The sequence below is a fragment of the Manacus candei genome, unplaced genomic scaffold, assembly GCF_025592945.1.
Source record: "Manacus candei isolate 608988 ecotype Guabito, Panama unplaced genomic scaffold, ASM2559294v1 h1tg000119l, whole genome shotgun sequence".
In the NCBI taxonomy this organism is placed as follows: Eukaryota; Metazoa; Chordata; class Aves; order Passeriformes; family Pipridae; genus Manacus; species Manacus candei.
In genome coordinates, this window is record NW_026138167.1 from 1,831,126 (window position 1) to 1,858,489 (window position 27,364).

Sequence of the window (27,364 nt, forward strand, 5' to 3'; positions counted from 1 at the left end):
AATGGATTCCCAACAGCAGAATCCACCTCCCCTGCTTTTACCTGTCTACAGTTGTGCTAATCATTCTCACTCCTGTAGTCATTGGAGAGAAAATGCCAACTCTAACAGCCTGAGTCCTACAATCCAAGAGGCCCATCCTGGTGTGTAGATGCATCTTACACAACGTTCCATTTCCCTCTGTTAAGAGCACAACAAACCTAAAGGGTTTTCCACACTGTCATGTTTAAAGGTGGGTGAGAAGAACCTCCCCTAAACCATTTTCCAGGAAAAAGGCATTCTTATGCTTGGTAGTGGATCCAGAACTCCGAAGGGTCTCTGCTCCCAAAGACAACAGGTCACTATGTCAGTTATACACCCCATGGAAAGAAATCATTTCTAAACTACTGATCTGCTTTTCTAGCAATGGGACACTGACCTTGTGCTTCCAGCCTCCCTGGGGGGCGGGTGGGAAGGTGCAGGGCACTCTGCCCTGGCTGATGTGGTAGGGCAAAGGAAGGCTGGGATCCAGGGGCACCCACGGCACGGACAGAGTGGCAGGGACGGCAGGCAGGTCACAGTGAGCCTTGTGTAAGTTATAGCATGATCTTGTGCTCTTGTCAAGGCAGCTCTTGTAAATTGAAACGGAGGAATCTCCTGCAGCATGAGACAATAAATAAGAGCCCTCCTGCAGACTAAAAAGAGAGAAGATCAAAATGAAAAACAGTATTTAAATGGGTGGTTTGGGTTTTTATTTGATCTGAATAGCTATTATGTTCTTAATGCAAAGCAAAACATCTTTAGATATTTACTTATCAGTCCCTGTTTTATAAAAAGACTATGGACAAGAAAGCATTAATTAAACTGTATTGATAAATACATACTAATTACTGTGCTTATAATGTATTCTTAATGTACTAATTTATCAGCAATGTACAGATTGTCATCATATTCAACTAAACATGCAACTGAAAACCATCCACATTGGGCAAACTCCAGTTCCTTAACCAGTGTTTTACAAAGCATAAATACATCTGTGGACACAGACACAAAGCACAGATGTGCTTTCAGTATACACTGGAGCAAACAGGTTTGCAGGAAGGTAAATGTCAACCAACTGCCCAGTCACAAATCATGAAGCTACAGAAATTATCAAGTGCAGGAAAACTCCTCTGTAATTTGAATTCTGAGACTTGCACTCAGTGCAAGAAACCTGCTTCACAAAAAACCTAAACCACTTGTAGTCTGAAAGCCTTGAAGCAGCTAAATAAAGGAGCAGGGGAAAGGCTGCAGTGTTGTACAGAGAAAGGTGTGCTGGTTTAAGTCAAACTAAGCAGAAATGAACATAAACAGTATTATTTCTACAAATTAAGCAAAAAGACTAACAAAAGCAGATGCCCAAATGTTACATGTCAGCCTATATACATAATATTCCAACTCTCTCCTGCAAACTGTTCAATCAGCTCAGAAGGGTCCAGTCTCCTCTCCTGAAAAACTGGTTCATAAAAATCAAATTCTTATTATTTTGCATTATTTGGACAAACCTTGTAATGCCGAGCACATTTTATACAGTACTGCATTATGCCATGACAGACCTAAGAGAACCTGTAAAATATTTCATGTGCCTGAAGAAATACAAATCAGAGTAGACAAGCATTCTACAGAAAACACAGGATTAGCTGGGGAATGTTGCAAATAAACACAATTAACAAGAGTTGAGGACTTACTCAGACACTTTCTTCAAAATGTGATGAAGTATATTTAATGAATTTGCAGGCCTGTGAAAGAAAAAAAATACCAAAAGTAGTAGCTTTGCAAGGCTTGTTAGGGTTTCAAATTCATTGCTAAAAAAACTTACTAAAAATACTCACTTGATCAATCCAAGTTTTTCCCTTAAAGTTTCTGGAGAAATCTTTTCTAGCATAATAAGCTTTGATGTGAAAACATCTATATGTCCTGAAAAGAAATGCAACGAATACACTAAAAATAAAAATGAACAAATGTAAAAGCACAACATGCAGATCTAATGCATTTTTAAAAGAATAAAAAAATTGTACTCTTTTAAAGCACAGAACAGTGAAAAGTATTTATCAATGATGCACAATAACAGTAAAATGTAGAGCTGCTGGAAGTACAGACATCCATAGCTGGACAGTCTTTGTAAACCAGGGGGATGCCCCTGACCCCAGGAAATCTTACATTTTGGGTGATGTGTGGGATACACAACCTTATTTTCCCATGGCCTTCATCTCACAAGTTAGTTTGTATCTTCCCAAGTTCACCTGACCTTTGTCACTGTGATTCCTCACTGGACAGGTCAAAGTTGACTTTTACAACACATTTACTTCTGAGTTTAATATACTTGTTTTTCTATTCTGATACATTACATGATCAATTGTGCTATTCCATTTTACTGGGGATTCTGACTTTTGTATCTTGATTTTTTTTTCCCTCCTCATCTGAAAAATCCCAATTTACAACTCAAGCCTTGCTCCTGGCAAATGATTAAAACTATTTGCCTTGACAGAGTGAGGAGCAACAATTCCAAGCTCTCCTCATGCCATTTTTAAAATGAAGGCTGCCCCCATTTCCCTTGGTAAGCACTGAAGATCCCCAGCACAGCCTGGCCATGGGTGTGGTGACCATCCCTCACCCCTGGTTCCCTCTCATGTCCGGGTTTTCCCAGAAATCTGTTCTATTCCAGCTCCCACGAGGGGGATGAGGAAAAGGCAGCATAATCAAATCCAGCCTACTCAGTGAATTTACTGCCTTACTATAAATCTGCCCTCCCAGGAAGTGTAAATGCTTCAACTGCACAGTTAAAAGTGCTGAACCAAAGCACTTCACCTCCCAAGCTAAACGTCACTGGCAGTTCATGTCTTGTGGAAGAAGACTAAGTAAGAACTTTCACTTTCACAAATTAAAAAATAATGCACCAGGATAACTGATTTGTTTTAAACACTGCACATTTGTTACTTTTCTTGATATCCATATTTTGTGCAAGACTAAGCAGTTAGATTTAATGTTTTGCGTTGCTCACTAGAGGAAAAGGGACTTGGAAGTCATCATTAAAAAAACAATTAAAAAGAAATCCTAGTTCTGTATTCCTCATCAGCCTCTCCTCAAGTCACAGGCTTCTCTGTTTCTAAACTCATTGACAACATAATGGGGAAAAAATAAAATAATAAAAAAATATACCTATGAACTACTCCCATCTAACTTATATAATTGTATCTTATATTTGAGAAGTGACCAACTGAAAACACCTGACAGTTACTCATACAGTAACATACAGGGTTTTTTCCAACCCATTTTTTAAATAATCCTAATTTAAAGTGAATTCAAGTGAAAGTAAACTATTCTTGCACAAGGTTTCTCTTAGGGACTTAATGCAAACAAGTGAACAATGGTCAGGGTAAAATGCTCCCATTAATCAGCAAAGGTTATCCCAAGTTTATTTACTGCTTAGATCAAGTACAAGTGCCTTATTTGGGACACTTGTCACAGAGATTAGTCCCTTTGCAGAGGCAGGATTGCCTATCTGAGCAGCAGGGGACTTAAAACACCAGGCAGGCAAGGTGCTCTAACAGCAAGAGGAAGACAGAGCTCCAAGCTTGTTTGATGATAGAACACAGAAAATAAAAACCTCAACCTCCTGTCAGCCCTTGCAGCTCCTGCAGGAGGCCCTGGGGACACCGGGGCTCTGAGTCACCTCCTGGGCCAGCACTGCTGAGTCACCAGGCTGAGCTGAGAGTCCTCCCTCCAACACTGAGCAACAGCTGGGGGGCACACACCGAGGCCCAGAGAACTCTCCATCCACACTTATTTGACAATACAAGAGATGGTTGAGATGGCAAATTAAGCCTTTTCAAGATAAAAGAACTTCTAAGGTGTTCCACCCTTCCACATTCATACTGTGGAGTAAATTTTTAAAGAGTTGTAAGTCTATGGCTTTACAAAGAGTTTGATTTAAAAACTCCTTTATTATAAAACACAATAATTCACTAAAAATAATTCAAATTATAGCATAGTCTCAGAAGTCAAGTCTGCCTTTCTGCTTACACCAAACACATAATTGCAGTAGTCTTACTTTCAGGTATTAGATTAATGAGATATTCATCAGAGAATGAGATATTCACCCCATTTGAAGCTGTCCATAATTCCAGGATATTATCACCCTTGGAGAATTGTCCCTGGAGTTGCAGGACAAAGCTCTCTGTTGTAAGGAGCCCACAACATCCCATTTTTTCATAGCTCCCTTAGATACACAAACTGAAAGGCAGAATCTCACAGCTACCTTGCAAATTTTCCTCAGAGCAGAAAGAATCCCTGAGTAGAGCATGATAACAGCATCCTATTAAAGGCTGTGGGAGATGCTCTGTCACAGAATGGGTATTACTTCCACATGTTTTTTTTATCTACCTCTGTTAGAAACCACATGGTAGTACCAAAAATCTGCAGTCCCCAACTTGTCTACCTGAATAAATAAGAGTGTTCTGTCACTATCAAAAGCTGGCAACATGTTGGGGGTCCCAACTCTGTATCTGTAGCTGACTTTCCCCCCCCAGGCTGGGAGTACAAACTGACTGTTGAGGACAGGGACAACCCCCAGTGACCCTGTGCCTCCTCAGAGCCCACAGAGCCAGAACTCCCGTGGGCCCCAGGGTCTGCTGTTGGAAAAACGTATCCAGGAGCTGCCAAACAAACAGCACTGGAATAACCAGTGTTTCTCAATCCCTGTTTCCCTCAAACACACCAACAGAGTGTGCTGAAAGCCAGGCCACTCAGCCTGCCAGCCTCGGGCCCTGGGCCTGTTCCATGAGCAGGTACCCAGGGAGGAGACACAGGAATCCTCTGTATGGGCCAGGGATGGTTGGTGGGGCTGGAGCAACCCTGCACAGCCAGCCTGTCTTCTCCTGCACTGCCAGGAGTGTCCCAGCCTGTCCTCTCCTGCACTGCCACGAGTGTCCCAGCCTGCTTCCTCCTGCACTGCCACGAGTGTCCCAGCCTGTCTTCTCCTGCACTGCCACGAGTGTCCCAGCCTGTCTCCTGCCCTGCCAGCAGTCTCTGTTCCAAGGGGTGCTGGCTGGCTGGCTGAGCAGCCTCCTGCCAAGCCCTGCCTCACATCCCCTGTATCTGATGGCAGATTAGACAGAGCTCCACTGCTCCCTCTGTGTGCTCAGCAAACACATCACTCTCTCCCTGCAGTTCCACTGCTTTTGACTCCGGAAATGTTATAAAACCCTTGATAACATTTTCTCCAGGCAGCCAAATTGCAGTGTAATTCAATATACTGGGCTGCTTATTAAATAATAAGAGAAGAAATGCTTCTCTATTGTACAGTAAGATGTAGTTAGAAATGGAGAACTGTGTACACAATTAGCCCTTTGTGAGGGTTTTTTTTAAGGAAGGGAAAAATCATAGCAAATATTGCTTTTCAAGTTTAAAATTAGAAACATCATTTCCATTAAATATGGAGAGCAGACAAACATGGGATCAGCAAAACTACTACCTCAAATACACTACATTTCACATAAACCCTATAACTCTGTGGTAGGATACAACACTTGTATAGAAAAATTATAAAGCTGAAGTGGGCATTTCTAAAATAGCACTCTGATGTGAGTCAGCAACAGCAGAACTGTAATAGAGTGCACAAGTGGAAAGGTTAGGCAACCACAGGCCACCACTGCTGCCATAACAACCCTACAAACCAGGCTTTTCCTACAGGAATGCCAGGCAGCCCCACTGCAGAACATTCACTGCACAAACAGCACCACCCTCACTCACAGCACGTGCCAAGCATATTCTAAATATCAACCAGCCACCAAGTTGCAAATTTTCCCTTTTAAAACCTCATTAATTACAAGATAATCGGTATCAGAAAGCTCTGTGTGTTAAAAGGGTTGTTAAAAAAATCTGGCCACATTATTTATATGCATTTTTAATTTCTCTACAGAACATACATCCCAACAAACACAAACACTTTCCTGATGTTAAAATGTCATTGTACAAACATGAACACAGCATTTTCTATGGGACACTTGTCAGTGAAACTTGCCTCATAACACTGCATTTCTGACGTGCTTGGCTTATGCCACTTTGAATAAATGGCCTTACAAGTCTATCTTTCTGCTAACATTCCCAGTCTTTTAATTCCTCTTTTATTGCCTTTATTTGCTGTGCTCTGGATTTCAGCTGCCATCTCTTCTACACAAGATTTGTGGTTTCCTGCTCCGTTCTCATGGAACGTTACTTCCAATCCATGGATTCCATTACATTGTCTCCTGTTTCCATCTGCAGGACAAGGAGTACCAAGAGCATCTCTTTGACAGAGATGTTTCAGGTCATATCACATATTAGGAGATTAAATGTCATGGATCATTTAGGGATGGACAATGGAAAACTTGGAAAACACACTTAAGTGAAATCATCCAGTGTTCAGAATTCCTGAGGAACTCTCCAGCTATGGGAAGAAGCTCTCAGTAATACTGTGCTGTGTATTTTTCTTCTTCCTATTAGGAATTCCAGTACTGCCAGCCAGAAAATTGTTTCCAGCACCTCAGATATGAGACACTTGTGAAGTGTTTTCAAAGAGTGTAATTTCTCCAGTTTTTCAATGACAGAACCTGGTTTACTCTCTTGCTTGGTTTTCCTCATTGTATCTTACCTGTCCACACGTTATCAGTGTAGAAATAACAACATTATTTCCTGTTTTCAATGATAAATAAATAACATTTGGCCTTTTCCCACACTGCAAGCTGAAAGGCCAAAGAATCAGCATCCTCTGAGCCACATACCTGCTCCTCTGTTCTTCTTCTATTTTGGTACACAATAACTAATTTATTTATAATGTTTTCACAAAGTGATAAGATATATTCACAGCTCACATTTCATCAAGAAGTATTTTACCACTCCTGTGATAATTCATGATGCATATGAGACATTTAAAAACCCAAGAGCTAAAAACTCCCCCCAGACCCCAAAGATACTTTAAGTCAGGAAGATTTCTAACTTCAGAGAACTGAATCCACATTACAGATACATCTGTCTTTAAAAGTAGAATAAATGCAGTTCTGCAAAACAAACATTAATGGATACTATTTATCTAAATCCAATGTTGGAATATCCTCATTCACCACCCAACTCAAATTTTAGACAAAACACATACTCAAAAGTGGAAAACAAAATGGGAAAGTTAAAATAAATAAGGACATATGGACTAGACCTTTAGATCTGTAGAACAGATCTCCTCTGTTCTACATACATACACATTTCTTAGGAAGAAAATCAACACATGAACTTACCAATATAAAATAAACATTCAGAATGCAACAAACTCTCTGTCCACAACTGACACACTTCACTTTCTGTCAGAGCTTCCACACCGTAATAGGCCTGGTATTCTAGTTTGGGCAGCAGGAATATGGGAGTAAGCTGTAAAAGAGAGAATAAAAGAAAAATCAGCACTCGCTGTCCAAAAATGTCCACAATTTAACTACATTTTGTAGTTTATAATGCTCACAGTCCCCCACCATAGCTAGAGCAACACAGACATTACACAGACTTTGTTTGATGGCTCCCACTCTGTGAAACCCACAGTACAAACCCTGGGGTACAGAGACTCTGTATTAAATACAGGAGGGTGACAGGGACAAAACCAAAAAAAAAGAACAGTGAAAAAGGACAGGCAAGTTTTTACAAATGATAAAATTCTGCTGCTGAGTCATTTTGACATGTAACTAAATTATTTGAAGTTTACACTTCTGTGCTCTACTGCCCTCTGCAGCAATTCAAGAAAAAATACATTGTATTTCTGATCTGCTGATTATTAGTGGAATCCTGCCATTTATTCCTCTTGTGAGTATCTCACTTGAAATTAGAACCTAATGCTTGGAGTCTCATTTGAAATTAGAGGCAAACCTTTGTGTGTTAACACTGACAGAGAAAACAAACCTCTTGTCACTGACAAACCACAGCTGGAATTGCAGCAGAAATTAAAAAAAATAACCAAGTGCTCAGTTTGCAAATAACAAACCAAGCAGCTATTCACAGGCATTTCTGAGCAGTGCATCACTAGCAAAGGGATGCTATTTCTTCAAAGTAACATTCTGAGCACAGAGTCTTGGTCAGGAACCAGAGCTCCGAGGATCCACTTCCTCTCCAACAAAGCATAAGCACCTCCCGACACAATCCCAGCCTGCCTGCTGGAATTCTGTCCCCTCAGGAGGGACACACCACAGCAGACGTGCTGGATGGTTCAGAGGACTGGACAAAGTGATACATGACTGAGCATTACAGAATAAGCTTCCTTTCTCCCATGTTACAAGGCATATTTCCATTAGAATTGCATTTAAACCACTTTATTCCATAAGATAAACCATTTGCTAAGATAATGTACCCCATAGTATCTTCAAACAGAATGAATAGGATCTCTTTTTGTGTTCTCCTACTTCTCTGCTTAACCAGGCACAACAGCAAGGCTGAATTGGGCTTGGAAGTATTGAAGATCATGAACATTCTCAAAGCCTTGGCCAAACCCCCATCGCTGCATTAACTGTTAAGAACAGCTCAAACTGACATGAGTTGACATGAGTATCATTATCCCTGCATATTACTGCAGTAAAAAAATGGAGATTCATACTTGCTTATCTTCTAATCAAGTAGCTTTAAAGTAATCACAAGTTATCCTTCCCTCTCTTCCTACAGCAAATGTTGACTTAAAGAAGACCCACACTGCAGAGTTCTAATTAAATGTACAAATTGTCTGAGTGAAAGCACAAATGCCCTAAGGGACTGGGAATGCCAGAGATGCCACTTGGGCACAGCTGTTAAACAAAACCAAGCCATGAAAAGCTAAGAGCACCTTTTGGGTTTTTTTCTTCTTGTGGTACCGTGGCAGTGCCCTCACTTTCTGGACAGTGCAGCGCAGCAGGAGCAGCAGCTCCCCCAGACTGAACAGCTTGTACACCACGTTGCCCTCCTGAGGGGCTCTGTACTCTGAGGGGGCTTCTTCAAGCAGCTCGAGTTCACTTGGCAGCTTTCCTACAGAAAACAGAAAATACAGGAAATCACAAGCTTGTACATGTTTTACCATGAAGCTAATTAGCTTTTTCCCTTGTAGGATGTTTTTTGGTTGGTTGGTTGGTTTTTTCCTAAAATTTGTTTTGCTTCCTGAGATTTTCAGGTGGAAACTATTTCATTAGGCACAAAAAAGTCACTTACATATTAAAAAAAAGTTTAAAAACGATTACATTTGGAAAATGCTCACTTTATTAAAGAGTGTATTTTTAAATAACCCCACATTATTAGATTCCTCATACAAATAGAGCTGTGACTCCATTTCTGTAGAAATGTTACAAATACATTTAACATTAAACTTGGAGTTTCTGTGCATCTTTGAACATATTCTGAAATGTATACTGTGGGAGATGTCATGCAAGGGACTGCAAGTTATTTTCTGTTAGTAAAATATATAACTTAACTCTGGCTTTCTGCAAAACAGAGATACAAAGAGGTGCCAAACTGTATCATTATGCTTCCTATTCTTACACAGTCACTCTGCCGTGCCAGCATATCGGTTTCACTATCTCTATTAAAAAAAAAAATCATATTTCTATTATCAAATACCTGAATTCCAGACTCTGCCTGTTTAAGAGACAGAGAAACAGGAAGAATATCTACTGCTCAGCCCTTCAGACTGAGGGAGGAGAAGTGGTCTGGCAGTGACTACTGAAATTCAGTTAAATCAATAAAAATGTAGGAAGTGGTAATGCAATTTCAACTAAATTAGTTGTGTTAATCTACAGATTAAGTAATCAAGTATTAAGATTAATTTCTACATGATCAAATGCATAATTTGATTATATTTTTATTCTACCAAAAAAGTCAAATAGTTCCATTTTTGATTGACAAGAATCTGTTTTTGCAGACCAGACTACTAAAATATTTAAATTTTGGTGCAAAAACTCATTTCACTACCAAATTATTTCTTTTCCTTGCTTAAAAACCTTGTGCATAGCAGCTTTTTGTTTCCCTGCAGTAAAACAGTATTTCACATTCAGCTCTGTGGACAAAAAGCTCCCAAACTGTTCCCTTATGTGTGCAAGACAGGAATTAACAGCACCTTCTCTGTGGGAGAATTAAAGGCACATCTCTAAGTGAATGTAACAGGTGCTCTATTACCACATTCTTCAGAGGAAGGATTCAAATGTTTTTCTGGGAAATTTTATCAAAAATTGGACATTTTCCTCCTCACACAATGAACACACTTAACTTACTCTTTGGCACTCCCTCAAAGAGCCAAGTCCAGGTGTTCCTGCTGGGATTGGAGGCAGGGGCTGGCCCAGCTTCTGTGCTGGAGGTCACCAGTGGTTTTGGGGACGGAGGCCCCTGGGCTGGCACAGCATTAGGATTGTCACAGCTCCCCACTGGCTCGGGAGCTTTTTGGGAAGGGGACTTGAGAAGCTCAGTTTGCATTTTCAGAATCTGTCCCACAGGATCCAGCTCCTTGGACAACTTCCTGGTGGGTTTCCTGCAGGCTTTCTTTCCCTGATCCATGGACTCTGAGCCATCAGCCACGCCTGCTGAAGGGATCTGGGTGGGAGAAGGAGATCCTGCAGGCCCTGCTGGGCTATCCTGGGCAGTGGCTGGGGCAGTTGTTTGGCACCAGTCAGTGTTTTTACTCTCTGAATCAATGACCAAACGTTCCTCATCCGTGTCACTGCTGCAGAAGGGAGGCTGAGTCTCGTGGCTCTGGGCAGCATCAGACTCTTCCTTGTCACTGACTGCATCAGACAGAGGATTTGGGTTTGTTTCATTGTCCAATACTTCCTTGGTCCCAGCATCCTGTGCTTTGTTCAGTCCTGTCTCCACTGACTCACCAGGGGAATTTTCTCCAGGGCTGAAGCCTGGAATGCCATCTAATGATGGAAGCTGCAAACTGGCACATGCTGAAACTTCCTGCTCACAAAGGGGGGTTTTCCCTTCTTCATCTCCACTGTTTATAGTGGATGTAATTTTCCCCCCCATGTTTAGGCCATGAGATAAAACTTTAGCAGTGTTACTAACTGCAGGAAAAGTACTTTCCACTTTAGAAGTTCTTGAGAGCTTGGCAGATGCTCCAAAAGTTTCCAGTTCTGTAACATCATCATCAAAGTCCATCCCTGTGTCATCTGGAAGGGGAATCTTCCTGCACTGGTAGGTATCAGAGGACACCTTAACACAGGGATGAAAAAGTAATAATATTAAGAAAAACCAATCAATAAAACAAAGCAAGAAACGGAATGTGTTAATCACAAAAAAGGCACAGTCAAGTTGAAAACATGAGAAATGTTCTACTATCCATATTTTGACTGTTGGGAAAGAGGGGCAATAATGGAAAAAATGTTCCTGTTTAACATGGAATAATTGAGTCCTAAGAATTGAAGGCCTTTCCAGAGGGAAATTGAGTTCAGAGAACTTTTCCCGCTGAAGTAACTGATCCAAACACATTTTTTAGTGAAGTCAGCAGTAAAGCTGAGGTGCCCATGGAGCAGAAGCATTTAAAGGAACTCTACGGACACTTTATAACAGGGTCCATAACTCAGCAGTAGAAAAAATGTCAACAGAAAACCTAAATTTTCCTTCATTATTAGAAAAGAAAAAGCGCAATTTAGGAAATAGAATACAAATCTTTGTTTTTGTTTGTTTTATTTAAGAGTAGGTGAACCTACATACATCCCACTGGAACAGATTGTCCTCAGCTGGTTTGTCCATCCATACATCAGAAACTGAAACATAGGATGTTTTAGTTGCCAGGAAATCCATTGGAATTTCATGGAAGATTTGATTCCTCTCTCTTACTGTCATTTCTTTTCTCAGCAGAGGTGAATCAACATAAACCACTTTAGCTGGTTTGCTACCTTTTCAAGAACAAAAAGAGATTGAGTACACATTAAATGAAAGGAAGAAAGACTGTTGTATAATGTAAATAATAAATCTTTCAATTTTCAATTATGGTCAAATCCATTCCACATTCACAGAAGAAGAAATGAAAAACGATCCCCTCATTCACCAACAACAGAAAATACAAGTACGTGCAGGTGCAGTGTGAGTGATGATGGGCTGCAGCACCAACACACACCACGTTACCAGCTGAGCACATTTCAAACACAGTTCTAAATAGGCAATTTGGAAAATAAGAATTTAGGACCCATCACTTCTTACACTGCATTTTATCATCTAATGTGTTCTGTTCTCCAAAAAGCTCTTTTTTTCTCCCTTGGGTGAGTCAGTTTTTCTTTGTTAAGTCTCACTGCCCAGAAGTGAAGGCTGCACTTTGTTTGTCTTTAATCAGTCCCTGTGTCTGGGCTCTGCTGCCCCACCTCACCACACTTCCACGGGAACAAACAGAAAACCAAAAACTAAAAATCAGAGTCATGCCCTGCCCACATCCCACAGAAAGCAAAGGCACACAGGGAACACAAAAATAAATTCATGCAAGGGGTTGGTCACAGGGAAAGGTGGAAAAGGAAGGAGCAGAGAAACCCTTCAAGAAACACTAGGTATTTCTAACACATTCTGAATGTCCTTTAGCTGTTCACTTGGGATCCAAAATTAAGTTTAAAAACTGTAATGCTGATAACAAAAGGAATCAGGCATATCTTTACTGATAAAGCAATTTAATTTCGTGTTGGAAAGCACAAAATTTGTAAAATTTGCAGATATTTGATAGCTTATTTACTATCTTCAAGTCTGCTTTAGAAAGCACACAAGGACATTTCAACACAACAAACATTATAAATACTCATAATGAATAAACCCTGGTGTATTTTTAAAAAAAAGAAAAAGGTTATCAGGAGAGGAAATCTATATTCAGGTTACTGAAGGAGGGCTTGACAACCAAAGTAAAGCATTCAGATGAATTCATCAGTTTATTAAAAATACTTTTTGTTGCAAATGGGAAAAGTATCTCCATGGATATCCACTACTTTTTAACTATTCTATGATGTGAATAGATACTGTTAATTCCAGAAAATGTTTGCTCTTTTCTTTTTCAGAATGGCTCTTTTTTTTAGCTTACTGAAATCAGTTCACTTGATAATTTTAACAGCTTCATGCAGTTTGTTTCTTTCCAAGGATCACAACTCTCAGTTTTGAAAAGCAAAAGGATATTAAAGTGGTTTTCTGGTTTGCTTTGTTTATCCCCTGAGTGGAAAATATCTGTGTGCCCAAATTCAATGTTTATGGGGATAACTGTAGAGGTTGGGACTACTCCCAGTAACAAGGTGTAGAAAACTATAAGAAGTGACCCCAGATCAGCTTTTATAACAAAAACATCCCATACCTGCAACAGTGACCATTTTAACACAAACTGGAATTTCCCATTGCTCCTTGTAGTTTAGTCCATGATTATTCAATAAAGTAAATAATGATTGATTACTTAGAACAACTTGAGGACAGTATTTCAAAGCAAGTTTTTCTGCATTTGAATCTGAACTAATATCCTAAACAGAAAAAGAAAAAAAAAATTTCTTTTAAAGTTCTTTTTTTTTTTTTTTTAAGAAATATACAGATTTAAATTTACAAGAAAAACTCCAAACCCAAACAAACATGGATCAATATCTCCCCCTCAAAAGTCCAAATACCACCACAGTGCTTCAGAATGAAGTGAAAAAGAAGAAAACTCCCCTGAAGGTTTCTGGCTAAATCTTATGCAATCACATTGCAGCATGAGATAACATATCATCTTAACTTGTACTTTCAGTTCATTCTTATAAATTTGAATCACTGGGTTGAACAGGAATTTAGATGATCATGAAATACAGGAGTGCACTGAAGAAAAAAAACCCCAAACCAGATTAACTTGCAAATATATATTACAGATTTTCTTGAGTCAAGTAATAGCATAGTAAAGATGTGTAATATTGAAGTATGGTTAGAACTGCCCAATTTCAATACCAATTACATATAAAGAACCTCAAAACAAATATAAAACCATGAAGAATACAAATTCAGAGCTGACATGATAAAATTGATAAACACTGTGAGGACACGTCCATGAAAAAGGACCAAGAAGATAATGGAAGCACCATGAGAGAAGGAAGGAAAATCCAGCTGTGCTCATGTTTTCTGCCACCTGAGACATCACCATATTCTGTTTACAACTGCAACATCTCTTGGGGCAGAGCCCATTCTCCTACATCTCCTCTGCTCCTTTCTTCAGCAAAAGTGTCTTTGCAATCACAGTGTTTCTGTTCAAAGTTTGGGGTTTGATATGTGAACAAACTCCTTAAATTAGCTGATAACAAATTATCTGGGAAAAACAGTCCAAAAAAATCAGTTCTACAGAATGCAAAACTCCTTCATTTTCATGGTGGAAGAACACAAACAAACAGCAGCTATTTAATGGTGAGGTGGAATGGAATCTAACAACTGTTCAACCCAGAAACAGGATCAAAGGGCACTTGGGTACAAAATATGCCTTCAAAATGCCAATGAGAAGGTAACTTACATTATGCATAATCTGAGCCTTTTTTTCTGGAGCTATAATAGATGTCACAGTTTCATAATCTGTGGGCAGCTGAACGGGCATGGCAGGGAAATCTGTTTTACCTCGTCTTGCTGTACCCTTGGAGAAAGCAAAGAGAGTCAGGAAACAGCTTTAACAGCATCTTGCTGACCCAACATTGCACTTCTTGTGAGGAAAACACTCATAATTTATGCAGCTGCATTAGAAAGTTGTGTTATATGAAAAATATACTATTACTGTAATCTTTTTATGGTAAACATACAGTGGACAGCTTTACTACCAAAATAATTTTATTAAAGTTTTAATTAATAATTTTAATTATCAATTGTAACCCCTAATCCAAGCACTGAATAATAGCTGCAAAAATCCCAAATCCTTGTGTAACACAATCCTGATGTAATTCTACTTATTTGAAAAAAAAAACCACAAACCCAATAGATAAGGTATTACCATTGCAAGAAGATTTTTTTCCAGCCTGAAGGTCAGCTGTGTCTGGAACTTCCCTCCCATGATACTCATGATCTCCTGGAGCGTGTAAAACTCGGGGTACTTTTTCACATGTCCAATACAGGCACGGAGCAATTCCTAAGGTAAAAACAAAAACTGTTTATGCATTTGTAATTTCATAAGAATTTCATTTTGAAGTTTTTTCTGCCATTGCAAGTTGCATTTAAACATTTGCAGATACCTGCAAATCCACCTACTGAGATTTACAATATTCTTACAATCACTGGTGTCAGAACTGACACATATTCTAAATTCTCCTCAGCCCTCCATATGCAGGACTAACAATGGATGCACACGGGCTCAGACCAATCACTAAAAAATACAGCTGAGTACAGTTTGAACTGTGCTAAACCAAGTAATTACTTTAGTATCTTTTAGTGGAACTAGTATTTTTCTGTGTTACCACCCAGTTTACACAGGCCTAGGTAAAAGGCACAAAGGTAAAGATAGGATGATTTCACTGGTGTTGAAACTCACTGTCATGTCAGCTCCAGATAACTTTTATATCTGAATTATGCATTTAAGACATTTCACTTCTATTTAGTAACTAGACTGAATTATTTTTGCAAGTATTGTTTAAAACTAAATATGTGCCCCTACTTCATTTTTAAATCTGGGTATCAACCTTACAATAAACAGGATTTCAAGTTTGGAGACACATTTTGTGACCAGATGACAAAATCACTTTGAAAAATAGACACAAGATATAAAATTGCAAAACCAATCCCAATTTTTAGGGAAAAGAAAAAATGCAAGCAAGGTTTTTGCCTGAACATGTGCCCAAACTATGCATCAACCCATTAATGGGAAAGTTTAATGAACCTCTATTCTGGAATTCCTTTTCCAAAACCCAAGAATGACACATGAAGTTGCATTCATGTTTGATCTCAGAAGCACCAAAGTGGATATTTAACACAGCATGAACTTGCAGATGATTATGATTAAAGCCTGAGTCACCTCTGATTAAAGAGCCTCTGTAACATGCCACTGTAGAATTTAACATTCAGTCCAGTGGTGTGTATCTAGGAGCAACTTCTTAATGTAAATGCACACCTAAAATGCAACTTCTCTGTTCCCAAATATAAAGATGCACTTTATTTAATTGAGGAGTAACTATTTTCACATATTGCATTCAGTGCCTCCATTTGTATCATACCTCACTGGCTACAATGAACCACAGGCCAAGGGAAATGCCACCCCTGTCTCATCCCAACATGGAATCAGCACAAGTTCAGGGACCAGCACATCCCACAGGCAGTGCCTGTGTATCTCCTACACAATTCCACTGGGATTAGCTCAGAAAAGATGGAATGGCACCTGGCACTGACCTCAGTATAACGCAGTGCATCTCCCGAGATGGCATCATAATCCTGGGCACAGCTTCTTGCAGCGTTCTGGGCAAACTTCATAAATTCTGCTATTTCATTGTTTACCACTTCTTTCATTTGCTGGGGAAAGGAAAAATCTACTTTTAAAACAGAACAGAATCCTCTATGCTAGGTATGTAACCAGCAAAATTTCCAGAGAGGCAGTACAGGCAATGGTACGAGGGAGGGTGTAGATTCCACTTGCTGCTCAGTCTGGCAAATGCTCGGAGGTTCACTCCAGGAAAAGAAATTTTTGTGAGGCCTATTTCCTTAAAAAAAAAAACCCAAACCAACAAACCACCACCACCCAACAAACAGCAAGCCTCTTTTGGTATGGTGCTTTATAAAAAGAAAGGCTACAAGACATTGTTGATGAAGTTTACATGATAAAGCCACAAAGTATCTGACTCTGACTTCCCCAGAAATCGTACCAAAAGTAACAACAACACAGTAGATACTCATGTGCCCAGGAATGACATTCCCACTGTTATGGCATAAAACAAAGGAATCAGCATTAAAAAGGAAGCATGGGAAACCAAATGGAATGGCTCAAAAACATTTGCTGCTAATTACACTTTACAGGATTCAGCTCAAATGATACTTCCATCCAACAAGGCCACAGCCATCTAAACACATGGCTAAGGCTCAGCTGCAAGGGTGCACTCGAGCCCTTCTACTTCTGTGAGCACTGATGTGGCAGCACATGAACAAACTGAATTTAAAAACCAATGCTCCCACCTTCCCCTTTATTCTTTGTAACAAAAAAATTGTATGGCTCCCTTTGTGACACTGCTGTGTCCACAGCTGTGCACTCACCAAATATGTGAACAGTTCCCTTTGACTTGCTGCATTAAGCTGAAAATGGTTGATTTTTTTTGAGTACTTAGTCATCAGATATAAGTATGTTTTCTGCTCCTTCTCAGACAGACAAGAGGTGAATGGATAGGGGAGCCTGGGTTCTGGAAAAGGAGGATCATCACTTGTGCCTTTGGCCTCCACCTCAGCTGACTGTGTGGCCTGCACGTCACAAGGCTGCCTGTTTTCTGAAGAGCTTCCCAGGGCTTCCACATTTTTCTTTGCCTCTCTGAAAGAAAAGTAACAAAGAATCTGCACTTTTCACATAAATACTAATATTTGCCAGAATTAATAAATAAAGGCAGTCATGCAAGCCTAAACTTCAAATCCAGCAAAATGCTCTGAGAGACACTGTGCTCTTCCAATTCCTGGCCTGTGCCAGAGGATTTCTCTTATTCTGAAACTCCACCTGGACAGTCAGACTCACCCTCAGTACCAGCAGAAGGTTTGCCACTTGTTTAAAAACCAGGAAAAAAAAGTAGTGAGTTTTTTTCTCCTTAAACAAACTGGTGTCTGTATTAGTCTGTATACTCAAGACTGAGGTAACAAGCCAAATGTGAAATGGATTCCTTGCTCTGGAAACACCCGTCATTAATGAAAAGATAAAGAATCTCCACATTTCATCACTCACTGATGGCTGGTGTTCAGTTTGCACTCAGAAAGGTCAAACTTAAAAGTCAGTTATGATAGTAAAGGAGAAAGGTTTTTTCTAGTTAAGTCTTTCACTGTAAAAGAAGAAAATTTAAATTACTTCATTGTAACACCAGAAACTCCAGATTTTAATGAAGAAATTCTTACAGAGCACACAGTTCAAGAGTTTAATTTTCTACTCTAAATAATGCTGGAATGAGCCACCACAAATGACATTAGGCCAGGGCAAGGGGCACAGCTGCCCTAAAAACAACAAAGCTGGTTCTTAAAACCACTCCAGTACATGAAGGCCAACCAGCTCAGCCCTGCTCTATTTAAAATAATTGTTCTTAAGAGAGAAAATACTTAAGGCAGACAAAATGAACATTAACTGCTGATCTTGGAAAAAGCATATTTTTAAGATACTATTTCAGCAGTAGGAAACATCTCTAGTGTCATTCAAACCCAGCAGTATCACATCCACAGCTCTTAATAACACTTCACAGCTGTCTCTCTGGATACAGGGATGTGTCCATCCCCGTGGCACAAACTGGCAAATTTAATTAAGCTGGAGCAGCAACAAGATGCTGACTCAGATATGCCAATGTAGGAACATCAAGACATTCTAGCAGCTCAAATTGGCTGCATTCAGCACTGAATGAAATGGCAGCACATCAAGATCATTTCAGTATGCAGTGCTGTCACAGGCTTCACCAGGGTGCAAACCAAAATAATCTGACAGAGCTTTTCTGCCCATATTTACAGCATTATCCTTCACTGGAGCTGACAGCTTAAATTTGCCCCTTCATTTCATCAGCACCCTGCCTTCACAGCTTCTACACCAAGACTTAAGTAAATATCTATCAGAAACCCCAATATAAAACCCAGCAAATTTCCTCCAGCTTTTCCTTTCACATTTGCTCCAAGAGGTTTAATTTCTCTGCCCCCTGACTATAGCCACACAATCCAGTTCCATCAGTTCCTGATTTTTCCCAGTTGCAGCCTCTCTGGCCTCTCCTGGCTGTAAACTCACCTGAACCACACACAGCTGAACACAATCCCACTCCTGAGTGTCTACTCCAGACACCCTTCAAAGGAAGAATCCTACAGTAGTATCAGGTGTACCAGCAGCGAGCTGTGAGGGCTGTGCTCATCTCTTGCTGGTTCCAAGGAAAGCTGCTCCAACAGAGATGAACCAGAAAAGCCTTCTCTGGTTAAAGATGTGGGATAGAGAGAGCAGGTATTCCTCTCAAGTGGCATGTTCTCATTGTCAGTCCATAAAAATACAGTAATTCCCCTTTTGCACAAGTTATCTCCCCCATGCTGAACCTCCCCCTCGGAGCACAGGAGCTCTGTGGCTCTGTGGTGTGCCTGTTCATTCCCAGGACACACCTGCACCTCCCTACCAGCTTCACAACTGCTGAGGAAAACCAGTGGTCTAAACACAGTCCCCCAGTGCTCAAATCCAGCAGCACCAGACAGGCCTTTCACTATGCAAAATAAACACTGATTCTGCTTCCTTAAGGAAAAAAAGGACATAAAACCTGCACAAACAACACTGCCTGTACCACCTGTGTTCACACAGTTTCATTTCCCTGCCTTCAGCTAACACTCTACAGAGTTTCTGCAATAATCAAGGAATTAATTGTATCTCCACTGCACCTATGGAGTTGGGTTTATGCTCCTATGCTGTTGGGTTTATGAAAACAGTGCTGGCTACTTCCAAAAGACAAAAGTGAAAAGGATTTCAATGTACAGGACTGTCACCCCTCTTTAAAGTGAGAAGACACGGACAGACAGCGAAACATGAATCCCTAAAAAGCACTAGGTCTGGTTTGTGGGTTACAGGCCCCTCACCCTGACCAGTTAAGGGTGTGGGTCAAACTTCATCCCTCTTTGGCAGGTAAGAGAAAGCAAAAACAGGCACCAGCCCCAGCAAATAACCCAACCTCTATCCCAAAACCCTCAAAATACCCCCTTCAAGGCAGAGAATCCCAGAGGGCCCAACCTGGACTCCTCCTGCTCTCTGAGGTGTCACAGCAGCTGAAGCACAGACCTGTTGGAGGAGTCAGTAACAAACCCCTGTGTGCCAGAGAACACCCAGCTTTCCCCCAAAACAGTATGAGCATCTGCCCATGGGATGATAACAACGAGCAAAGGTGATAACGTAACACAATCAAAGAGCAAAGGTGATAACACAATATACCTTCTCGATAAATGCCACAGTTCAGACAGGCTCGGAGACAAGGAATATTTTTCATAAAGTTCGTGTGAGAAAAATACTTCTTTGCCATTTTTTGGTGTAATATCCCTAATTAAAAAAAAAAAACAAAACAAATAACACAAATACATTGCAATACAAAAAAATCAAAGGCCACACCTGCCCCCAAGAAACAAAACCCAGAATAATTTATAAAACAAAAGAGGATGCCTACACAGTGTTTCCAGATTTCCTCTTTGTGGAAGTTACAGACATACTAGTTCCATCTGGTTTTCAATAGTAAAATACACATTCCTTACAGTACAGAAGAACAGTTTCACTAATGCAATATATAAATTCTAGATGCAGTGAGAGAAACTGATGGTAGTTACACACTTTCATATGTTCATCAAAGAAAACCAAACTTTGGGTTGAACTTGCTGGAATTTTTGCGAAAGATACACCGTTTTCTCTTGTTTTTTTTTCTTTTTTTTTTTTTTTTTTCAGAAAAGAGTTGGTTTTATTTTCTACACTGATCTTATCTTCAATATTTTTTTTTTTAATGTAGCCCTTCCAGTGCACAGGGTTTATACGACACCAACCTTCCTAAGCTATTGTGAAAGGTGTAAGAAAGGATTTATTTACGTCTTACCTCACAAACTAATTCAAACCCATCACACACATACTAATTCAAACCAATCCCACCCCTCGGTTAAAGGAGCCGAATTACGTCTTTGCGGGGCGTTTCGTGTTAGAAACACGAACAACGCCACGGCCCCGGATTTCCAAGCCCTCGCTGTCCCTCCGCCGTGGGCACACACGGACACAGAGCCCCTCAGGGAAGGGATTCCGCTCCTCCCGCTCCCGCGGCGGGAGCGACCAGGAATGGCTGGCACACCCTCCCGCCCGCCCTCAGCGCCGGGACGGCGCCGGACGGGGCGGGGACTGGGACTGCCGCGCTGCCCCCAGACTGCGGCGCGTTCTACCCCCGGCGGGGCAGCGCGGGGCCGTGTCTCGCTGGCCCCGCCGTGTCCCGCTGGCCCCGCCTGGCTCGGCCGGCACGGAGCACTCACTCACCAACTCAACGGCGGCCCCGCGGCCGCCATCTTGACAGGCCCCCTCACGGCACCGGCCAATCAGCGCCCGGCGGGCGGGTCAGGTGCTCCGAGCCAACCAATAGGGGCGCGGGCGGCGGCGGCCGCCTCAGGGTGCGGCCGCCATGTTACGGCGGGCGGGGCCGTGAGGGCGCGGCGGATTCGTCGGTGGGTCCCTGAGCGGCACGTCCCGCCCCGGGTGTGCAGAGCTGGGGCCTTGAGCAGCCGCGTGTGCCCTGAGCAGGGGGTGGGTATCCCGGGCGGCACCGATGGCCGCCCAGCCTGTCCCTCAGGGGTTGGGGCCATCTATGAGGGCTGAGGTGCCCCGTTCCTCAGCTTCGTTCCTCTCCCCGCCGTCCAGTTTCCCTGGATCACTTCTCGTTTGTTATCTCGTGGGCAGAGCCACAAAAGTGTTGGTTTTTTTGGTTGGTTTTTTTTGGGTTTTTGGTTTTTTTTGTGCTGATGATCAGGCTTCCCGGGGTGGTAAAATGTGGAATTCGGGTATTGTCAGGACCCATAGGTTTGGGTGATGAAAACTCGTTTGCCTGCAATGCTACAACAAAAAGGTGACCCGTCATTGCTCCACAGGTGGGGAAATGAAGGGCAGTGAGGATGGGACATGGAGCAGTCAGTGTCCCCCTGGTGTCCTGTGACTAAAACTGGGCTAATACATGGGAACACAGAGATGATTCAGAATGATTTCCAAACCCACCAACAAGGGGGGGGTGTCTTCAGCTTCCCTGCAGATCACTTTTAAGGACACTGATTTTAATTCTGCCCTGTCTCCATTTGTGTATCTCAGAGGAGCACGAAGGTTTCTTGTCCCTGCTGGACCCATCCAGAGCCCAGTGGTGGAGCCTCCGAGGAGAGATCTCACTGCCCAGCCCAGGTATGGCAACAGTGACACAGCTGAATGACAAGGAGGCTTATGTTGGTGAATGTGGCAGGTTAAATCCTACTTCAGGCTGCATCTCTAAAACCTGCAGTGTCTGCTTTCTGTTGTGGTTTTTTGTTTGGTTTTGTTTGGGGTTTTTTTGGTTCTTTTTTTTTTATAAAATGGTGCTACTTCCTACAGGTGATCTTTTTCCTTCCATGGCATAAACACAAACATCAGGAAACATTTCCACTGTGAGAGTGACAAACACTGGCACAGGCTGCCCAAGGAGGTTGTGGAGTCACCATCCTTGGAGACACTCTCAAAAGCTGGGTGTGGTTGTGGGCAACCAGCTCTTGGTGGCCCTGCCCGTGACCTCTGGAAGGCCCTGCCTCCCTCAACAGTTCTGTGGTTCTGCGAAATAACCAGGGATCAAACCCACCCACCACCTCCAAATGTACAGCTTAGCCTTCATTATGGTCAAGGACAGGAGTCCTCAGTTTGTCTCTCACTTCAGAAAACCTCCTGTGTTTTATGTTGAACTTACATGGTTCTTTCTATAGTTGCTGCCTAACCTCTGTCTTGCTGGTCAGGAACTCTCCTGTGACTGGAAAGATTGCGCAGCAATCACGTCCTGAGGATGAGAAAGTTAAATCTGGGGTTTCAGTGTCTTTGCTGCAGACATGGAGCTGCTGCAGAACAAATGGCACTGCCCAGTGCTGCAGTTCTGAGAGTTACCACTTCCACTCCTTTTTTTGTGGAGCTGATCTGCAGGTGAAGCTGCTCCCAGATCCAGTGCTTAAAGGTCAATGCTAGTGTCTATTCCTGGGTCATGGTCAGGCCTATAAATCCTGAGCTGTTCAAAGCTCTGGCAGGACTGAGGCATTTCTGAGGAGCTGCACAAGGAGAAGTTCACATGCCCCAAGACCAAGCATGCTGCTGGCACAGTCAGGTGCTCCCAAGGTGAGCACAGCAGAGGGGAGTTGCAACTTTGATTTTTGATGCCTAAATTGTATTAAAACTTCAATTTTGATACCCAAATCCTCATTTAGATCTATCCCAAAGTGGTAATTCCACCGGGAAGGTCCCTGGGAGGGCTTCGTGGCAGATTTCTTGTGTTTGGCACTTGGTGCAGTGAACTGTGATTTCAAACATGAAGACCCCTGCAAGGAGAGGGAAGGTAGGTTAATCCACATCTATTCTGAGAAGGTTTAAAGCTCTTGTTGGCCAAAAGGGGAGCTTAAAAGGTATTCAGGAGTCATCCTGTTTCCCTGCTGACAAATGCAATGTGATGTTTGTGTGAAAACAGCTCTGACACATGGGCTTGGAAGCACAGCCTGATTTTGTATCAGTGCATTCCTTAAGGAATAAACCTACTAACCACAACTCAGAAAAACAAGCAAGATGCTGCTGACAAAAAGTTAAGACAGATTTTTCCATTAGAAGCTGAAGTTTTATTACAGGATAACAGTACATAAAGCACATCTAAAATCGATGTGTTCAATGCACTTAATAAAGGTAATGTAATATTAAAGGTACAGTTTCTAAGTACAATATAACAACATTCATATTAGAATGAAAATTGGAGTATTTAAAAGACAACATTAAATCTCTTATTTTTACAGTCATATTTACAAAATGAATCAAAATACTTTTTTCGGGACCGAGTAAAATAACAAACTCGAATATAAGCAGGCTATTGTAGGGGTGAGCTGGAAAGGTCCATGAGGGGGACAAGTGAAGTGACTGGGTAAAGATCATTAGCAAAGGTTTAGTACAATACCACTTTAGTATTCCTCTTGATGGCTTACACTTTATTGTGGCTAGAAAAGGAATTTATACATACTGTACACATAACAGACAGCACATATTTACATGTACAGTATCATTGCATTTCAACTTGTGTGTATTTACAGAAATCTGAGCATTTCACTCAGGGAGGTTTTTTAAGTCTGTGTGCTTAATCTTCAATCTGATGTGTGTTTGTAATCAGCATTGATTCTGGCGTTGGTACACTGAATATTTAGTAAAGAGGGAGGAGAAATGTTAACCAAATGGTTTTGCATAAATATATCAAACTGTTCAAACAGTGGGGGAACGTGTTCCTGGCATTACCTGTAGGTTGGAACGTACAGATTTAAGAGTAGTCCTTTTCTCTTTCAAAATATCAAAAGGTGACTTAAATCAACAAGGGAAAATAAAATTGTCATGGCTTATATTTAAATAAGATTGTAGCTTCAAGAGGTTTTTATAATTGTCCTGATAGTGTTTGCAGTTAAACATTCCACTTATGAAAATATACCCACGGTGCAGTAAAGTTTGTATTTGTTTTTAGGTCAACAGTATGTTTGCTGTTTAAAAAAAATTATTTATATATATATATTCCTTGGATTGAGGGTATAAAAGCAGTGCATGGAAGCCAAGAACCATGGCTTTAAAATTCACTACCTTCTATTATCAAAAAGTGCAGTAAACAGAAACATTGTTATTAATAAATTGCTCAAAAATCTTTGCTAAAGATCTTATAAATTCAGTAATATTACAGAAAAATTCTAATAAATATTTAAAAGGTTAATTACCTCCTTAGTTAGATATTTGATATCCATCAGTTTTTAAGAATGAACATGAAAACAATATCTAGAATGAAGGGAACAGGGGACAGGAGTACTTGGAAGGGTACATGGCTACGTAAATTAAGGTATACATGAAAAAAGAAAAACAAAACCCCCATACCTGACAAAACGTTGCAAATTCCACTTCTTAATGAACTTTAGTTGCTACTGGCTGTCCCTGGATATGTGTGCCTGGTTCTAAAGCATATCCAGGGAGGGAACTGAGCCAACCGTCCCTATGGAGGAGTTCCAGAGCATTCCTATTTACAGCTCAGTGCAGGCCTGGCCGGGCACACCCCCGGGGGTGTGTTCAGGTGCCACCCCGAGGGAGCAGGGAGGAGGCACCTGGCACAGAACAGCCACAGCCTTCATGCAGCACAGCAGAGCTCTCCCAACAGCCCCAGAGCCACCTCCCTCACAGCCAGCACGCTGGAACTGCTTTGTACTGGCACATCAGATGTTTCTCTTGGGTTTGATACAATACAGGCAGACTGTTTGAGTAACCAAAAGGATAACAAGCTGGACAGAACATTTTTAATAACGTTAATAATTAATAATGTTAATAATGTAGAAAAAAATTCTACATTTGATATCAAGTATCTGTACCGGTGAAGTAATTTTCTCCTTATTAAATATACTATAGAATAATTTATATAATGACACTATGCATTTAAAGAGAAAACCATGTCCCAAATCTTGTACTCTGATACAGGTACTTGTTGGGCATATGTTGGTGTATATATATATATACACAAATATATATATTTATATATAGTTATACTCAGTGAAATTAACAAGACCCAAAGGTGGTATTGTCTAGGAATAAAAGGGGTTTGTTTTTGTTCACAAAAGTAACTTATCTAGCACCACACATCAGAAAAACACAAAAATAGCACACTCTAGTTCTAAACAGCTATGTCTAAAATAGATTATATAGTAAAACAGATATTATACAGCATAATGTGGTATTTGATAAACAGATAAATATTTGCACTGTGTAGGCTGTTTATAGTATAACTTTATCTATACAGAATGAAAGCAAAAAGTTAACTGTATAGAGGTGAGCAGAACAACATTAAATATTATGACTCCAAAGCAGAGACAAAGTTAGAGTTGAAAGAATAGAGCAAGATAAAATGTTTACAGGCCATTACAAGTCCTTAAATTAGTAGTAAAATAAGGAATCAGTTGCTCAAGTTTAAGAAAGCAGTAAACAAGAGATTGCATTTACATGCAGATGTCTAAAACTTGTATTTCTTTTAAATCTATGCACAAAAAGTCATTTGTTTTTATTGCTTGACATTCAGTTATGGCTAGAGTATTTTTAACCTTTTTTTTGTACTTTGGAAACAAGAATATTGTTAAAGGTGCCATAAAAATGGACAACATTGAAAACAGTTTGCAAATAAACCACCTAACACTGCAGTTCTTTATACATTTTAAAAAGCCTTGTCTGGGGTTTGTCATATGTTAAATATATTTAATCTGGGAAAATACATTGTAGCTTGAAGCCTCCCATTGGCCCAAACATCCAATACAAAAACACTTCTCCAGAAAAGGAGCAGGCAGACAATACAGTTACACAGAAAGAAGCAGCCAGTTAATGTCCTAATACTTCAAACATTGACCACTGTTCTGGGACTTGTTCGAAATCAGTGTAGAAATGAGGAACGTTTTGGATTTCCAGAGGTGTACAGTACGTTTGCCTTTTTGTGAACTACAATTCACTGTATTGCTTATGAATCCTCTGCCTTAGCAGAGATGAGATTACAGATTGCAAGTTCCTGTAAGGGCTGTGCATCCACACCGACACTCTGGGGGGTATCCCGGGCTAGTGTTTCTCAAACCGAAAGTCACAACTCGTCATGTGAGCGCTGCCGGAGCGTTCAGATCGCTCTCAGAGCCCGTGTGGGGCGACCGCTGCTCGGGGCGGGAGCAGAGCGGGGCTCCAGCGCGGCCAGCGTTGTGCTGGCACAGGGCACACGCTGCCCAGGGAGCTGGAGGTGCAGCTCAGCCCCACGCCGGGGCAGCCGCAGGAGCTGCCTGGGGGCTGCGGGCGTTTGGAGCAGCCCAGAGGTCCCAGGAACAGCAGGTGCTCGGCTCCCTCAGCGAGGAGGCTGCCACTCATCACAGCTCGGTCACATCCCCGCCCCGGCCAAAGGGGCTCATGCCAACACAGAGAGAAACACGGCCCCGGAGCTCGTGCTTTCAGAACCCCTGAGAAACACTAACCCGGGAGAACAAGTACACACAGGACATGGGAACACCGAGAACATGCACGTGGTAACAAAGGGTGATGGCACACATCAAGTTGGACAACTTGATTGTGAAGCTCAGCTTGAAGAAGTGATGAGATGATGAGGGAAGACATACAAGTGAATCTTGTGGCAGAAGAAGTGAAGCCATGAGTATTGATCTGAAGCCTTTATCATGTTTTGTTTCTTATTTGGATAGCCTACTTATTGCTATAAAGTTATTGCTATATTCTACCAATGATAAAGGCAAAAAAAATACAAACAGCAACATTACATATGGAAAAGGTAGAATACAGCTTCTGTTTTGATGTTAAAATTCTATTTAGTACCTGAATGAAGTTCCAAAGATAGACTGTATATTCTCCTAAATGTTACACATTTTCCCCCCCAAGTCCAGTGACTGAGCATTATGTAGCGAGCCATTATCACAGTACTAGAGTTAAAGCACATACTGCAAGGATTTTTAAATAAATACTCCTTTA

General features: G+C 41.2%; 1 protein-coding gene and 1 long non-coding RNA gene across 4 annotated transcripts in view; one reads left to right on the plus strand and one right to left on the minus strand.

Annotated features, from left to right (window-relative positions):
- The window catches only part of ICE2 (interactor of little elongation complex ELL subunit 2), a 28,010-nt gene extending 6,808 nt beyond the window's left edge, over window positions 1-21,202 (minus strand). The window contains exons 1-14 of one of the 2 annotated variants that reach the window (XM_051770482.1): window positions 21,125-21,173; window positions 20,054-20,158; window positions 17,179-17,446; window positions 16,324-16,443; window positions 14,939-15,073; window positions 14,471-14,587; window positions 13,304-13,463; window positions 11,695-11,879; window positions 10,257-11,193; window positions 8,843-9,021; window positions 7,284-7,413; window positions 1,848-1,932; window positions 1,704-1,754; window positions 416-671 (exon numbers count right to left, since the gene is read on the minus strand). In XM_051770482.1, the coding sequence (XP_051626442.1) occupies window positions 416-671; window positions 1,704-1,754; window positions 1,848-1,932; window positions 7,284-7,413; window positions 8,843-9,021; window positions 10,257-11,193; window positions 11,695-11,879; window positions 13,304-13,463; window positions 14,471-14,587; window positions 14,939-15,073; window positions 16,324-16,443; window positions 17,179-17,446; window positions 20,054-20,158; window positions 21,125-21,153 (2,757 nt within the window). In that variant the 5' untranslated portion in view covers window positions 21,154-21,173. Of the gene's footprint in view, window positions 1-415; window positions 672-1,703; window positions 1,755-1,847; window positions 1,933-7,283; window positions 7,414-8,842; window positions 9,022-10,256; window positions 11,194-11,694; window positions 11,880-13,303; window positions 13,464-14,470; window positions 14,588-14,938; window positions 15,074-16,323; window positions 16,444-17,178; window positions 17,447-20,053; window positions 20,159-21,124 lie in introns of both variants that reach the window. The other variant, XM_051770483.1, reaches the window with a different exon arrangement.
- A 43-nt stretch (window positions 21,203-21,245) lies between these two features.
- Window positions 21,246-24,364, plus strand: LOC127462145 (uncharacterized). 2 transcript variants are annotated; one of them, XR_007900313.1, is made up of 3 exons: window positions 21,252-21,388; window positions 21,944-22,030; window positions 22,217-24,364. It is a non-coding gene; the product is annotated as an uncharacterized LOC127462145 (long non-coding RNA). The 2 variants fall into 2 exon arrangements; XR_007900312.1 differs by having other exon boundaries at window positions 21,246-21,388; window positions 21,944-24,364.
- Window positions 24,365-27,364: the final 3,000 nt, after the last annotated feature.